The sequence below is a fragment of the Bos grunniens genome, chromosome 15 (assembly GCF_055505025.1).
Source record: "Bos grunniens cultivar Pamir isolate PY7600 chromosome 15, Bosgru_T2T1.0, whole genome shotgun sequence".
NCBI lineage: Eukaryota > Metazoa > Chordata > Mammalia > Artiodactyla > Bovidae > Bos > Bos grunniens.
In genome coordinates, this window is record NC_141179.1 from 54,899,841 (window position 1) to 54,916,449 (window position 16,609).

The 16,609-nt window shown below is 51.8% G+C and overlaps 1 protein-coding gene across 2 annotated transcripts; it reads left to right on the plus strand.

Moving 5' to 3' along the window:
• Positions 1 to 3,751: 3,751 nt before the first annotated feature.
• Positions 3,752 to 7,167, plus strand: TPBGL (trophoblast glycoprotein like). 2 transcript variants are annotated; one of them, XM_086340868.1, is made up of 3 exons: positions 3,752 to 3,893; positions 4,251 to 4,374; positions 4,522 to 7,167. In XM_086340868.1, the coding sequence occupies exon 3, from the start codon at positions 4,549 to 4,551 to the stop codon at positions 5,584 to 5,586; it is 1,038 nt and encodes a 345-aa protein (XP_086196994.1). In that variant the 5' UTR covers positions 3,752 to 3,893; positions 4,251 to 4,374; positions 4,522 to 4,548; the 3' UTR covers positions 5,587 to 7,167. The 2 variants fall into 2 exon arrangements, with proteins under 2 accessions (XP_086196994.1, XP_086196995.1); XM_086340869.1 differs by having other exon boundaries at positions 3,876 to 3,893; positions 4,251 to 7,167.
• The last annotated feature ends 9,442 nt before the right edge of the window (positions 7,168 to 16,609 follow it).

Here is a 16,609-nt window from a genome sequence, read left to right on the forward strand (position 1 = left end):
GACCATCCCCTGCACACACACATACACCTTTGCAAACAGGGAAAGGGAGCTGGAAAGACAGACTTGCCCACAGGGTCCAGTAACACCGAGTCACCCCTAAGGGACAAAATGGAGCTGGACAAAATGAATGGGTAAGAGCTACCTGCTGGGTGACCTCAGGGAACACCTCTCCAGTTTCCCTATAAAGGCTTAGTGGAGCGTACAGAGGGTAGGGCCTTTGCAGGGAGAAGAGGATGTGGGAACTGGGACTTAGCAGAGGAACAGCTCCTTGGAAGCCTGAGAGGGGGCTCTGGGACCTAGCGGGGTGACAAATTCAAGAATTCAGGTCCCTCGAGGCTGACATGGGTGATTCACAACCTGGCGGATGGCAGACACGATCATTCTGCCTGGGTGGGGCTGGGGTGATTTGTCTGCTGAGTCCTAAGGAAACCCTGAGGGCCTCAGCTCTTTGCCCACAGGCTCCCCTGGGATCTGACCCAGTCACGTTCCCTAGAGAGAGAACCTAGGGTGGGGAGGGCTGCAGCAGAGAAGATGAGCAGGAAACCTGAGCTCCTGTCAGGCTTGGGTTCCAGTTAGCTGTGCAACCTTGAGAAAAGCACTTAACCTTTCCGGGCAGCTGTCTCCTGGTGTAAAGCAGAGGTGAAGGATCCTCACCTAGCCTGCTTCACAGGGGTGGATTGAGCCAGAGATTTTTAAATCGTTATTTCACTTAGTAAATGTTCCCTGGTGCCTTTTCCATGCTGAGCTCTAAGCTGTGTGCTGACAACACAAGAAATTAGACTTGTCATGAGCTCCAGCTGCTGGCAGTCAGGGGGCTCAGGACAGCTCTAGCCCTCTGATCACTCAGTGAAATTCAAAGGAGAGAGAAGGAAGCCAGGAAGGCTTCTTGGAGGAGACAGAACTCAAGTTGAGCCCTGAGGGACAGTGGGCTAAACTGGAGGAAAATAATCAAGGGGAGAGAGCACCCCATGAGAGTTAAACAGTGAGCAATCCACTGGATGCCTCAGGGAATAAACACACAGCCTCAAGACGCATTTACCGAATGCGTTTATTGAACACCCACTACATACCGAACACTGATACTCCCAAGACGCAGAAGGCTGTTCCTCCAGAGAACAGAGACCCCCCCAGATGGCTCACAGACTTGGTTCCAAGGGAAACTGGACAGAGATAAGGAACACCTGCAGAAAGAGGGGAGGCAGGGGAGAAGGCAGGGTAGAGGCATGGAGAGAGACGGCAAGTGGAGACTCATTCCTTCTATTATCTACCATGATTATTTGAGGTGTTGGGGAATGAAGGAAGATGGAACAGAGCCAAACAGCATGGGAACTAATTAGTCCCAGTAAAGGGCAATGCCTCATCCAGAGTCATGTGGGTGCTAGGTGCCTAGACCCTAATGATATGGCTTTTCTTGTTTCAAAACATTTTCCCTTCACATTATCACAATAGCTCTAAAAAGGACCAGAAATGACAAATTCAGAAGCCCACCTACTCTGCAGAAATAGAAGCTCACAGCCCAGAGGTGGAGAGAGGTCCAAGGTCACACCAGACCCTACCTGCCATCTGTTCTTGGCCTCAGATCCCTGGGGTCAAGAAGAGATTTTCCTGTGGTGCTGGCCACTCAGACACACCTACTACCTTGGACAGAGCCCTAGGCCAGGTGCTGGGGTCAGGTTTCCAGGCAAAGCCCCAAGGACCATAAGTTTTTTGACAAGTCCCTGGCCTCTGGCCTCACCACCCCATTTATAAAACACAGTCATTGTCTTGTTCTCTGTCCTTTGATGGTCCTAGGTTCTCTCTGGGCCTCCTTTCCCCAACTGAGGTGTCCAGTAAATGCACACACATCCCCACCCCCACCACCAAAGCTGCTGGCTCCCCCTCAGGGCTTCCCCTGGAGGGCCATCAGCCAATCAGAAACCAGCCACCATGGGGCCTGAGAAGGGAGAGCTGGCCTTGACAGCTGGCCTGTGATGTCTTAGTGGCTGGAGGCTGAAGGGGCTGTACGCAGCAGGACAGGAAACCAAAGACCTTTTCATTCACTCATTCATTTACAAACATTTACTGCATAGTCTCTTGAACTAGTGCGTGTACCAGAAACACAACAATGAGGAAGAGCCAGTGTCTCCCACTGGGGAAGATGTCAGAGCTGGGGCTTGGAGCTGACATGGGCCACGGCTGGGGTGAATGCAACAGCTGAGGGCCCAGCGTCTATGGCATGCCTGAGCTCTTGTGCCATATAAGAAAAGACACCACACCCTGTTAACTCCATGGACCAAGGGTGTGGTGGAGGGCAGGAGTGGGCTCAGAGTGTGTTGGCTGACCTCTGGATGCATGTGCTTGCATAAGTCTGTTAGCTTGTCCCTCTGAAAACACATCCAGGCACCTGCATGGGCCCGGAAGTATGGATGTTCAAGTATGTACATGCTTATGAATCAATGGACACATACCAGAATGCACTCAAATCTATGTTCACATGTGCACATGTATGAATGCTCCTGCAAGTACGTGTAAGAAGCACATCTGAGCCTGCCTGCAACTGTGCACAAGCTTATGCAAGCCTTCCTGTGCATGTGTAGGCACACACAAGTAAGCATGAGTGTGTGTATGTGCTCACATGCAGACACACCTAGGCCTGCTACATGTTATGTGTGCTTCTACACATACATGTGAGTATACAACCCCACTTCTGAAAAGACATGTCCAATATGCATGTGCAAGTTACTATTCTCATCTGCCAAACCTTGGGAGTGACAGTAGGGACAGGGGAGAGAGTGGGAAGGAAAAGGAGAGGTCTTCCTCCCACCCCCAGCATCAATAACCCTGGACTTCAACATTGACCCCTGTCTGAGACCCAGGCCTCTCCTTAGGTGGTACTGATCTGTTGATTGATCAGTTAAATATACTTTCAGGGAAGGAGTCAACCCAGCAATCCCTAATTTCAGGAGAAAGAGACTGCTTCTTAGATTGGGGGGAGCCTTTATCCCAACCAGCTCTGCTCATACCAGAAGGGCCTGAGGATCAAGTGTCAACTTCTACAGCCTGAATAATTCATGCCAAGGCCAGGAGAGCTCCCTTCTCAGGAGCCTGTCTCTTTAAATTAGGCCTGGAGCTTCCCAGTTCTTGGAGGGGGAGGGGGCGGGGGGGGGGGGGGCGCGGAAATCCAGAACAAAACAAACCTATATAAACAGCTCAGCCTTGGTCCCTTCTGAGACCCCCTACTCCAACAGTGCAAAATCTGCTTCTGGTCTCACCACCTCTGGAGCCCCAAACCCTCCTACCCATTCACCATTTACAGGTGGGGTACCCTGGAGAGGAGGAGAGGCAGCTGATGTCATCCAACAACCCTAAGGTCCTGAGACCCAGGACAAGCAAGCAGGGGTCCAAGGCGCTGGGGCAAGGAGGGGGGCAGCAAAGAGCTGAATCACCACACCCACCGGTCCCAGGGCCTAGGAGAGTGCTTGGGGGAGGAGTCCAGCCTGGTGGAGAAAGCCAAAGGGAAGAAATCCTGGCGGAGCAGCCAGTGACTTGGGGGGAGGAGGGATGGAAGGAAGAGGGGGTTGTCTTGACTTCCTCGGGTAGATGGGGTGGGGTGGAAAAGATGGAGGTCTCCCGGAACGTTCAGGGATGCTGACAGAGCCAGACCAGATGTAACTGGGGTGGCAGAAGAGGGGGCTGAGGCTGGGGATTTTCCTCTCCTAGCACAGCCCTCTCCTTGATCACAGGAATTAGGAAGCAGCTGAAAAACGAGGAACTCTCCCAGCTGATCCCTCATCCCTGCCTGCACGTGGAGGAGGAACTCTAAAATCCTGCCCCTAAATTCTCCCTTGGAGATGCTGACCCACCTGCCAGCTCTCCCCAGCCCGGCCCCGCCCCGCCCCACACGTGCCTGAGAGGTAAGAGGAAAGAACCTGCTTAAACGCGGAGGGTGGGGGAGATGAGAGGGAACTAAGTCAGAACCTCGGAGAGTCAAACTTCACAGCAGTCCGGGAGCCGAAAGGGGGGAGAACAAGAACAGCAGCCCAAAGCCCTGGTTCTCGGGAGCCTCCCACCCCGCCTCTCCGCAAGGAGGGCGCGGAGACACCGCTGGGGGCGGAGGAGGCGGCTGGGAGGCGGGGAGGGGGGAGGCAAACCCTGCCCACTCGGCTCTGAGCCCAGAACGGCCGCGGAAGTCGGAGGCCGGTGCGCAGGGCGAAGAGGGCACCGGGGGCGGGGGGCTCCGCTCCCTGCCTGTCCCCTCTCGCCCCAACCAGGAAAGTGAAGGTTCCTCGGACTCCAGAGCCAGCGGACGGAAGGACGACGACCGCCGGGCGCTCCGGGTCAAGGACTTGCCTCACCCGCCCCCCTCCCCGCCCCCAAGGCGCTCCGAACTCACTGGTGAGCGCCGCGACCCGGGCGCTGGATGTGGGGGCAGCTGCGATGGCCCCGCGCGCGGGACAGCCGGAGCACAGGGGCCCGCTGCTGCCGGGGCTGCTGCTCGTGGCGGCGGCGCTGAGCCGACCCGCCGCGCCCTGTCCCTTCCAGTGCTACTGCTTCGGCGGCCCCAAGCTGATGTTGCGCTGCGCGTCCGGCGCCGAGCTCCGGCAGCCGCCGCGGGACGTGCCGCCCGACGCGCGCAACCTCACCATCGTGGGCGCCAACCTGACGGTGCTGCGCGCGGCCGCCTTCGCCGGCGGGGACGCGGACGGGGAGGAGGCGGCGGAGGGCGGTGTGCGCCTTCCGCACCTGACTGCGCTGCGCCTCACGCACAACAACATCGAGGTGGTGGAGGACGGCGCCTTCGACGGGCTACCCAGCCTTACGGCGCTCGACCTGAGCCACAACCCGCTGCGCACCCTGGGCGGCGGCGCCTTCCGCGGACTGCCCGCGCTGCGCTCTCTGCAGCTCAACCACGCGCTGGCGCGGGGCGGCCCCGCACTGCTGGCCGCGCTGGACGCCGCTCTCGCTCCGCTCGACGAGCTGCGCCTCCTGGGCTTGGCGGGCAACGCGCTTAGCCGCCTGCCGCCCGCCGCTCTGCGCCGGCCTCGCCTGGAGCAGCTGGATGTGCACCTCAACGCGCTGGCCGGCCTGGACCCCGACGAGCTGCGGGCGCTCGAACGCGATGGCGGCCTCCCCGCGCCGCGCTTGCTGCTCGCGGACAACCCCCTGCGCTGCGGCTGCGCCGCGCGCCCCCTGCTGGCCTGGCTGCGCAACTCCACGGAGCGCGTACCCGACGCGCGGCGCCTGCGCTGCGCCGCCCCGCGGGCGCTGCACAACCGGGCTTTCCTGGACCTGGAAGAGGCGCAGCTGCACTGCGCCGACAGCGATGCCGACAGTCGCGGGGATGAAGTGGAACTCGCCGGCCCCGAGCTGGAAGCCTCCTACGTCTTCTTCGGGCTTGTTCTGGCGCTCATCGGCCTCATCTTCCTTATGGTGCTCTACCTAAACCGCCGCGGCATCCAGCGCTGGATGCGCAACTTGCGCGAGGCGTGCCGGGACCAGATGGAGGGCTACCACTACCGCTACGAGCAGGACGCCGACCCGCGCCGCGCGCCCGCCCCGGCCGCCCCCGCCGGCTCTCGCGCCACTTCCCCGGGTTCGGGCCTCTGAGCTTCTCCTGTTCTGACTTGGGGACTAACCCCTGCCAGCTGATGACCTTACTGAGGCCACCTCGCCCAAGACCGTGGGTATGGGACACCCGCGAGCTTGAGGCTTTGAGACCTTCCCCTGCCCTGAGACCTTTGGATTATGGCATCTCCCCCACCCAGAGGCCTGGAGCTGTACCCCTTCTCCCCAGCTTCTGAGAGCTGTCACCATCGAAGACCCAGAGACACCCTCTTCTGATTCCAGAACCTGCTCCCCACCCATCCACTCATCCCAGGCTCTGAAAGCCCTCCTGAACCACCCGAAGCCCCTTCCCCCTTTCAGGACTCACTCGGAGACCCTCTCCTTCTATCCCAAGCCCCTGAGACTGCTTCCACCACCCTGTGCTTTGAACCCAGACCTCTCAGCAAGAAACACCCCACTAAACTACACTCCAGCTTGCAGCCCTCAGCTCCCTTCTAGTGCTCAGGGGCCCTCACATCCCATTCTAGTCTCAGAATCAGAGCACCCCCTTCAGAAGGTTTTTGTGGACTTTGAGCCTTTTTTCTTTTACCAGCTCATCCTGCATACAGACCTACATCTGGGGGCTCTGAGGGCTGGGCAGCCTCCCCCAATCTGAAGATGTATTTCATGCCACCCACCACTCCAGCTCTAGCTCAAGCCCCTCCTTGGCCCAGGCTTGGCACTCTGCTCCTAACTCTCCCATCACAGGGACAGGGACACCTCGTTAAACCCTTAGTGTGGAGCCGATCCTCAGTGTTTCCCACTTTGGGTTCTCATACCCCAATACTCAGTCCTTATTCCCAATTTGAGACTCTCAGCTCTTTACCCGATCTGAGGTTCATCCCTCTACCCAAGTTCTGGGCTCTCAGTTCTCTCTAAACCCATCGCTTGCACTCAGTACCCACACCTGCCGCTCACTGGGTCAGGTCCAGTGAGGACTCCATCCCTGGGAGATGCCCACCCCCCTTTCCTCTTAGGATGAGCTCTCTAGCCCTGCAAAACAGGCAGGTGCCACGCACCGCCCCCCGCAACCATGCTGGCAGATCCTCATGAGAGATCCTGGAGGAGAGAGTCCTGGGGGTGCAAAGTAGATGGGCTGCCTTAGAACCAGGGTCAGCTGACCTTTGTGCCCACAGAGAGGGGTGGAAGAGGAGGCTCTGAAGGACTGGGAGCTGTTGGCCACATCCTCTTTCCCATGTGACTCTTCTCCCCTGAAGTTTCCTTGCTGCCACCTTGCCATCCTTGCCCACCCCCTGCCCCATATGACTTCTGGAAGAGGAAGGGGGCCTCTCCTCCTGTCTCAGGCACAAGCCCTCCTGTCCAGGGTCAGAGCCTCAGCGCCCTGCCTTCTGCATGATCCCAAAGCACAATTGGTGAGTGGGAGGGGGCCGCCTCTCCCTGACTCCCACCCCTAGGTCAAGCAGAATGGCTGGCCTGTGCTGCCTCTGCACACAGGAAGTCACCCTCCTCCAACATATTGGCTTGAGGCCTCCCCCCCACCTAGAAATCTGGATCTCCTTTGGGCAGTTTTCTATAAAGTCTGCAATAATCTCATATACTCTGCTCTTGGAAGTGGTGCGATGTCATTCTTGCTGACCTTGGTCACTGAAGGGGGTGGGAAGGGACACTTAGAGCGTTTTGGACCTTCGAGATGAAGCAGTGACTTTTGATGTCTTTTCTCAGACTGGGGGGCGGGGGGGGGGAGGGGAATGGGCTCTGACCGCACATCATAGGATTGGGGCTAGACATATGGAGGGACTTCCCATTGGGATGGCATGGCTCGCCAAACCAGTTTTGCTTTTCATCCTGAGGTAGAGTTATCCACAGCCAGGGTGGAACCCTATGCTTCCTCTTCATTCTCCTACCTTTTGACTCCTCAAAACTCGGTGGAATGGGGGATCATGAGGCTGATGTCGTTAGACTGACAAATTAACTAGCATCAGATGAGTCTGTCGAGGGAGGAAGTCCAGCTACAGAGAATCAGAAGCAGTTAATTCAGGCAGGAAAGAGGAGGATGCGTGATCTGCTGCTTTGGCATCATCTCCTCTGTTGAATTGGGCTTCCCTGGTGGCTCAGACAGTAAAGAATCAGCCTGCAATGCGAGAGACCTGGGTTCGATCCCTGGCTTGGGAATATCCCTTGGAGGAGGGCATGGCAACCCATTCCAATATTCTTGCCAGCGGAGCATGGCAGGCTACAGTCCTTGGGGTCTCAAAGAGTCGGACATGACTGAACAACTAAGCACAGCACCTCTGTTGAATTACCTGATCCCCCCTTATGTCCTGTGTCATGCCATGCTCTCCTGGCTACAGGGCTAAGACCAGCACCTTGAATATATGAGAGGCTGAGGGGAGGCAGCCTAGCAGTGTGTGTGTGTGTGTGTGTGTGTGTAGAATAGCCCCTTGAGATATGTGGACAAGAAGATAGGTGGGTTCTAGGCCAGTGGGGTTAGGACAAGAGGCTGTCTCCTCCTCAAGGTCCCCAGGCTGGATTATTTTACATTCAGGGTCTCAGAACCCTGGAACTGGATGGCGAATGTCTAGAATTCTGGCATTTTAGAATCTTGAAGTTCTAGAATATGTCTTCTAAACATTGAAAGGGACCTCCAAGGTGATGTGGGAAACCTGGTAAACTGTGTCAGAAGGAGCAGCTTCTCTCTGTGAAGAGCCCAATCCCTCCCTTCCACTTTTAGGGCCAGAGAAAGCAGCCTGGGACTCCTTGACGGTTCCAGCTTTGCCGCGAGGTCAGGAACACTCCTCCCCCCAGCTGGCTTTTCACCGAGTGAAAAGAGTCTCGAGTCTCCTTATATTCTCCCAGCAAATTTCCTATCCCTCCTGTCAGTCATTCCGCATGAGAAAGGGTTAAATTCTTTTGAAGCATTTCCATCTGTCAGTGGCCTTCAAAGAATACTCTGCCAGTCCCGCAGGACAAAACAGTAATGGGTTTCTAACAAGGTTAGAGAACTATGTCTCTAACAGGTCACCCCCACCCTCAGTTCCAAAGACATGTCCTCTGGCACTGTAACCTAAGACTGCAGTAAGTCCTGGCATATAAAACATGCTACTAGCTGTGGCTCACTGTCAGCAAAAATCTTGGAGGGTTTTAGACGAGAGCTGATGCTAAGCTAAATATCAAATCAATAGTTGTCAAAAATCAACAAATTGAGTACCTAAGTTATGCCAGTTGACATTTAACCTTAGTATCATTCACTGATTCCCATTAAATGTTATCTCTGAGCTGCTTCCCTTCTTGCAGTCTTGCACTGGCCTTGGGCTTTATGGGATGATCAGCAGATCCCCAGGGGACCCATCCTCTTCTGCAGATCCAGCCATTTGCTAACTCTCTACTGAATACAACTTTGCCAGTCCTAGAAAAGCTAATGACCCAGGGGAGAAATTATATTCAATCAAATTCTAGAGAAACGAAGTCACAGGAAACTGCATGCTCAGAGTAGAGGCCCTTGTACCCAGCCTATGGAAATTTCTTAAAGTCACATTTGAACAGGGTTTTGAAGGATGAATAGGAGTTTGCTGAACAGAGACAGATCAAAAGAATCAGCTTATGCAAAGGCGTGGAGGCAGGAAGATCTATTAGTCTGAGAATTCAAAAAAAAACGTTTATGGCTGGGATAGATAGGAAGATGTTTGTGGGTAAGATGGTTCTGCATTCCCCTTACTCTCCACTGCACTAGAGGGACTTCCACCCTCAGAGGAGAACTCAGGGAAGCAGGGAGATGTGATATGTGGGCCAGGAGAACTGCATGCTTCTCTCGCTTGTTCCTTCCTTCTTTTTGTGCCCATCCTTTTTGTGGCAAGCCTCATGCTGAGCACAGGAGACAGAGGAATCAGCTAAGCTGTGTCCACAGGAGGCCAGAGGGGCATGAGGGTAAGGGAAGGAGCTGCAAAGAGGCCTTGCAGGAACAGGTGAGATGGAGGGGTCTGGCTGGTTCTCCCCTGACACCCTGATGCACCCCCTCACTGCAGACCCTCTCAGCAGCACCAAAGACCCACCAAATGGCCAGCCTCCCCCTCTAATCAGGTGCTGTCAATGCTGCTGCAAGTTTTAGGTAGGCAGGGTACTACAGGGGCCAAGTGCCAGGGGTAAGCTCCATCCAGGATGTGCTCTTAAAGAGCAGGTAGGGTAAAGACTTCCCTGGTGGTCCAGTGCCTAAGATTCCATGCTCCCAATGCAGGGGACTGGGATTCCATCCCTGGTCAGGGAACTAGATCCCACTAGTTCTGCAACTAAAACTCAGCACAGCCAAACAAGTGATTTTTTTTTTTTTTTTTTTTAAGAGCAGGTAGGATAGAGAGCAGGTAGAAAGGGAGAAAAAAGATGTGTGACTGTCAGAAATGTGACAGACAAGAGGCGGCTCTGAGGCAAGAAACCCGTCAGACTTCCTGGGGTTCAGTGACCCTGTAAAACCTGAAATTTCCTCTCAAAAACAGTGGAGAGCCACAGTCACCATCTCCTTGAGAAGGCATTTACTTCTGCGACCCCATTCCTACCCAGGCCCCTCAGTTCTGGGATGAGAACCAGCGAGGGCCCAGCTGGAGTCCAGAGGCCTGGGGTTCAGTCTGAGCTCAGCATGACTTGCCATGTCGTCTGGTTCCCTGGTCAGTCAGAAACACAGGTTAGGCCCCACTTTGTGCTTGGGTGCTGTGGATTCAGCAGTGAACACCTAAGAGCTGGCTTTTACCTACTTGGTTTGCTCCACCCCTGACCATGGACACCCCCTGCCCTTCCCTGGCTCCAGGTTCCTTCTGTCCAGACTGGGGCTGGACTTGTGACCTCCAGAGGCACTGTCTGCTCTCACTGAGGTCCATCTCCTTCTTCATTAAGTCTGCCTGGCAGACTCATGGCCCTAATTTATGGGCATGGCCTTTCCCGGGCTGGGAGAGGTGACCGGGGCAGTTATTATTCCTGTGGTAATGCACTTGGCTGCCTTCAGAGTCCCCTTCTTGGCTCCCTCACCCCTCTCTCGCTGCCTCTACCCTCTTCCTTCAGCACTGCTTCATGGTGACTTGCCCAGGGGTGCCCACTCCTCTGGAGACCACCTCAGCTAACCCTTCTGTGTACTGATGGGAAAGTTGAGGCCCAGTGAGTGCAGGAGCCCATCCAGGTCACACCAGGTGTCAGGAGCAGAGCAGATCCACAGCTCCGGACGCCCCCTGGGGTCTTCCCTTGCCCTGCTCTGGATCTGAGTACCTGGCAGGGCTTCCCAAACTCTGGACTCTGTATCTGTGCCTCTGTGGTAATTGCCTCCTGCGACCAGGTCTGTGGTGACCTGGAGATAAAAAGCCAACAAAGAAGGGGTGGGGAGCTCTCTTTAACTTCTATCAGCAGCTTTCTGCAGGCCTCAGAAACCCCCTCCAGCCCCCTACTAGCAGAAACCCTCCTGAGGGCTCCCTCTCAAAAGAAGGGACGTCTCTTCCCATCTCTGAGAGGAGAAAGGGGTTTGCTCTGGACCCCCAGTCTCCGAGGTCCCCCTGCTTGAAAATCATCCTTTCTGAGCCTCTCATCTCTGCTAGCACCTGCTGAGATGGTCCACATCCTGTGCTTAGTAAAGATGGGGTCACTGGGATAGTGGAGGCAAGGGGGGTTAAGTCCTAACTTAAGGTGACTGTCCAAACTAGGAATCTTGGCGAGCACAAGGGACGTCTATTAATAATTACGCTGGGACAAGAACAAGTTAGGACAGTACCAGGCTGCTGGCCCTGGACTCCAGTGACTAAGACCTGGAGAGGTAAAGAAAAAAATGCTAGACTGCTAGTCTGCCAGCACCAGACTCACTCCCTGTCCTTGACCCTGTCCTCCAGCCATGCTAGACGACTTCTTGAATGCCATTCTCCAGCCATACCAGGCTACTCAGATTTTTGGTACAAGAATCCAGCTATTCCAGGCCCCCCACACCTTTGCTCACACAGTACCCTCTGCCCGGGATCCTTACCCCCAACAGAGAGCAGCAGGACGTTTCAAGAGTCCCCTCTGCTTTCCTGACATGTCTTCCTCCTGTCGCCAGACCTCCAGAGCTCCGTGTGGGCTGATTTGCTTTCTGGCCCATTGTCTGCAGCAGACTAGATGCCCCTGCCCCAGGGGCTGGGCTCAGTTCCCTTTTGGGTGCCTGACCCTGGTGCTCTGAGATACGTGAGCACTGCCTCTGCCCCACAGAAATCCGAAGCACGGGGGAAAAGCCATTACATGGGGCTCGTGGCCTCCCTCTGCTGCGTGTCAGATGTCCACACCCTCTAACTCCCACAACCTCTCACCTCACTGAACTGGGGCTGCAGTTACAGAAGGTGCCTGTGTGGCCAGCTCCTGTTACTAGTCAATAAAGTGAGAAAACAGAAAACGCGGCTTTAGAATATATATGTAAAACATAATTTAGCTTTAGTTTCTAGACTTTGACTTTTTAATACGATTATCGCTTTCTGGTCCTCCGTTTGGGATTCCTGTCCAGCGTCCTATCTGGGCAACATCTGCCTCTGGCTCTGGCTTGGTTCCTTGACCCAGGGAGCAACAGTGACATCTATTGGCCGATTTGTGTAAGAGCAGAACCAGTTTTAAAAAGTGTTTTCCATACATGTGCCATCTGCTGGTGGACATGGGAATGTGCCTTCTTTCATTTAATAAAACCTGTTCAGCAAGTATTTTATAAAGTGCCTACTATGTGCCAAGCACTATGTTCGACAGAAGCTAGGAGTTTTTCTAGGCACTTTACATATATTAGCCCATTGTAGCCTGATGACAATTCTATGAAGTAGGTATTATTTATTTATTTTTGGCTGTGCCAGCTTTCTCTAGCTGTGGGGAGAGGGGGCTGCTCTTTGTTCCGGTGTGTGGGCTTCTCATCGCGGTGGCCTCTCTTGTTGCAGAGCACAGGCTCTATGCACTCAGGCTTCAGTGGTTGTGGCACATGGGCTTAGTCGTCCTACAGTATGGAATCCTCCAGACCAGGGACTGAACTATGTCTCCTGCATTGGCAGACTGCTTCTTAACCACTAGACCACCAGGGAAGTCCCTATGAAGCAATTATTATTATTCCTACTTTACAAAGGAAGAAACTATGGCAACTGAAGGAGAATTTGCTAAAGGTCACAGTGCTGATAGCGGTCAAGGTAGGCTAAGAACTCAGAGCCCATGTGCTTGGACCATAAACAAGTACATAAACAAGATACTTTTTAGGAGGAAAATAGAGTGATGAAAGAGTGATGGGCAAGGGTGTCCTTTGAATGGGGTAGTCAGGCAGGCTTCTCTGAGAAGGTGTCTTACCCTGAAGAACGGGAAGGAAGGAGCTCTGCAAAGAGCCTGGGAAAGATGAATCCAGGCAGGAGAAACTGAGTGCAAAGGTGCTGAGACTGAATATTAAATATTGAGTGGGAAGCCAGTTCTGGCCATTCTACCCCTAAATACCTTGCCAAACAGTTCTTCCCTACCTGGTTGCAGCCTCTGCATCTCTAAGCCAGATCCTTTTCCCAGCTTCCTGCCTGATCCCTCTGCCTCTGGCCTTCCCCTCTGGTCCATCCTCTGAAATACAGCCAAAGTGATCCTAAAAATGCATGAATCTGATCCATCACACTGTCCTGCTTAAAACCTGTCCCACTACCTACCTTCTGGATAAAAATAACAACAACAAGCCCTTTTGGCTAATTATCTGTAATCTTCCTCTCCGTGGCTATGGTTTGGTCCCATCTCCCGTTAGCTCTTCTGGTTCCCTTCATTCTAGCCACATCGAAGTCCTTACAATTCCCTGAAGGTCTCAGTTTGTCTCACCCCTGAGGCTTCCCATGTGCCACCTCTTCTATTTGGAATGCCTGTAGCTTCTCCTCACTTAACTGCTTCTCATCCTTCAAAAGTCAGTTGAAGGAATTCCTTCTCTAGGAAGCTTGCCTTAATTCCTACCCTACCCACCCCTCCTTAGTGCTCCATGGCACGACATGAATGCGTGTCAGCCTCCATCCCCAATATCCCTCAACATCAAGTCCAAATCTTTGTCATCATGCCTTATGTTCTTGTGAATTTGTGAGCTCCTTGAAGTAAAGGATTATCTTATCTTTCTGTCTTCAAGGTCCAGCGTTAGCCCCAGCGAATGGTACAAGCCCTATAAATATTGTTTATAATTTGTGAGCTATAAATTGTTTAGTTTTTTACTTTTTTTGGCTTTTTATTGAGATACATATTTGCATAGAGTAAAAATACACTCTTTTCTGGCATACAGTTGATTTTGACAATCAAGATATGAAACAGTCCCATCACCCCCCAAAGTACCTCCTGCTGCTCCTATGTAGCCAACCCTTCAGATCAACTCCAGCCTCTGGCTACTAGTGGTCTGTTTTCCATTCCCATAGTTTTGCCTTTCCAGAATGTCATATAAATAGATGCATATGCATTTGTCCTTTTTAGTCTAGCTTCTTTCATGAGCATGATGCTTTTGAGACTCATCCTTATTGTATGTATTACTCATTTGTTCATTTTCATTGCTGAGTAGTATTCCATTGTATGACTATACAATAGTTTATCCATTCACACTAGCTTGAGCATTTGGGATGTTTTAAGCTATGTGTACACCCATTATTTATGTTCACATACAGGTTTTTGTGGGGACAGAACTTTTTATTATTTTTGGAGTGGAACTTCTAAATCTTATACTAAGTATCTTTAATAGTGGTAAAGAACCTGCCTGCTAATGCAGAAGACCTAAAAGTCACAGGTTCAATTCCTGGGTTGGGAGGATCCCCTGGAGGAGTAAATGGCAATCTACTCCAGTATTCTTGCCTGGAGAATCCCATAGAAAGAGGAGCCTGGCGGGCGACAGTCCATTAGGTCACAGAGTTCGACACAACCGAAGCAACTTAGCACGCATGCAGACTTATAAGATTATAACTGCCAAATTGTTCTCCAAAGCATCTGTACCATTCTCTATCCTTACCAGCACTGTTCCAGTTCCTTCACAGCCTCACCAGCTCTATTTATGGGAAAGAACAATTAGATAGCCTTTGCACCTTTTTGGAAAATCAGTTGATATGTGCTGGCCTATTTCTGGAGTTCCTTTCATTGATGTGTCTATTTTTTCACCAGAACCACCCTGTCTTAATTACTGTAGCTTCACAGTAAGTCTTGAGATCAGGGAGTAAACAACTCCAATTGTTCTTCCTTTTAAAAATTGCCTGGCTAGTCTAGTTCCTTTATTTTTCCATATAAATTTTAGGATTACCTTGTCTACATCTGTAAAAAAGATCCTGCAGAGATCTTGGATTGCACTGAATCTATAGTCAGTTTGGAAAGAATTGATACCGTAACAATATTGAGTTTTCTAATCCATGAACATAGTACATGCCTCTATCTGTTTAGGTCTTCTTTCTTTCATCAGTATTTGCTGCTTTACAGATGTACATAGAGATCATGCACATATTTTGCTACACTTACACCTAAGTATTTCCATTTTGGTGCCATTGTAGGTGGTGTTATCTTTTTATTTGGCATCGTCTTTTAAATTTCAAGATCCAGCTGTTTAATGTTACTATACAGAAGTACAATTGATTTTTGTATATTGAGCATGCATCCTCATTGAGGGCTTCCCAGGCAGTGCAGTGGTAAAGAATTTGCCTGCCAATGCAGGAGACTCAAGAGATGTGGGTTCGATCCCTGGGTTGGGAAGACCCCCTGGAAGAGGAAATAGCAACCTATTGGGAGTATTCTTGCCTGGAAAATTCCATGGACAGATGAGTCTGGTGGGCTATAGTCCAGGGGGTTGCAAAGAGTCAAACACGACTGAGCTACTGAGCACAGCACGTCCCCATTGATCATTCATCCTCTTTTTCTGGTTCTTCGTACGTTGAGTAATTTCAGATTGTATCCTGGATTCTGTGAATGTTATATGGTGTAGACTCTGGGTTAATGTTGAGTTTTTTTGTTGTTAAGAAGAAATCAATTAATTTAGTTTCAGACCCAAAGTTGTGTCTCACCTGTTGGTGGTGGTTCTAATTTCCACACAAATCCATAAAAGGGAAATTTAAACCATGCAGATTCCTTTTCCAAAGTTGTGCTCCCCTGGACCACCTGCCTGCTTTTGTTTGATTTTCAGAGTCATTAGGTAGCTGTGTTTTGTATTTTTGTCCAGAGTTTTTAAGTAATCAGTAGGAAAGATAGGTTCTAGTGGACTTTGTCTCGATCAGAATTTGAAACAACTATGCTGAAATTTTTAAAAAGCTAAGAGAAATGAAGTCTCAAAATGCCACGAAGACAGAGACAGCAGGAGAAAAGCTCAAAACTAAAGAGACAATAGTGAACACCTCTCCCCTGTTTAGGTTCCTGTTCAGGTGTCAGGGCTCCTAAATGGTGGTATCCAGGCCAATAGGGTTATTTCCATTTTTTCAATGAGAGGATTAAAGAGCTGGTCATTTGTCTATTTGGTCTCAGGTCTAATCGCCTGATTTTCCCTTGTTCTATATTGCAAGACATTGACCATTGCAGGCTACATTCCCCCAATTCTGTGAATATTAGCTTCTAATTAAGAGTCTGCCAATAGGAGTGCAGGAGAGAAGAAACCAGAGTATTTCTCCCACTCCCTCTGCTTTGGAAGCACCCCAGGAACAGAGGTCTTTCTTTTATGGTCTGGATTCACCAGATACCCTCTCCCTCCACATCCCTACTGGGCTTCCCTGGTCCTTGGCTCAGTACCACCACCTCCTCTCCCTGTCCTTCCACCCTACAGGTGGTAGTCATTTCCTGTGACACCTGGGTTGCCCTTTGCAACTCTTGCAACATTTTTATAACCAGTTTCTTTGTAAATACTGGCACAGGCTTTGTTTATCTGGACTTGGACTGACACAGTCCATGAGGGAGGGCAGAATCAAAGCTCTAGCTCCTGTCTCCTGACTCACATGTCAGTGTCTTTCCACCACCCTTCTCTAGCTGGAAGAGAGAGTCAGAGGAAATAGACCAGCTTCTGGCCAACCAGGAAGGCAATGCACTGATCTAAGCTGCACGTTATTTTATAGGAGTGTAAAAAAAAAATTGTTTCACA

Excerpts from the sequence above, each read along its gene's own strand:
- TPBGL (XM_086340869.1), top strand. The coding sequence starts at position 4,417 with ATGGCCCCGCGCGCGGGACAGCCGGAGCACAGGGGCCCGCTGCTGCCG.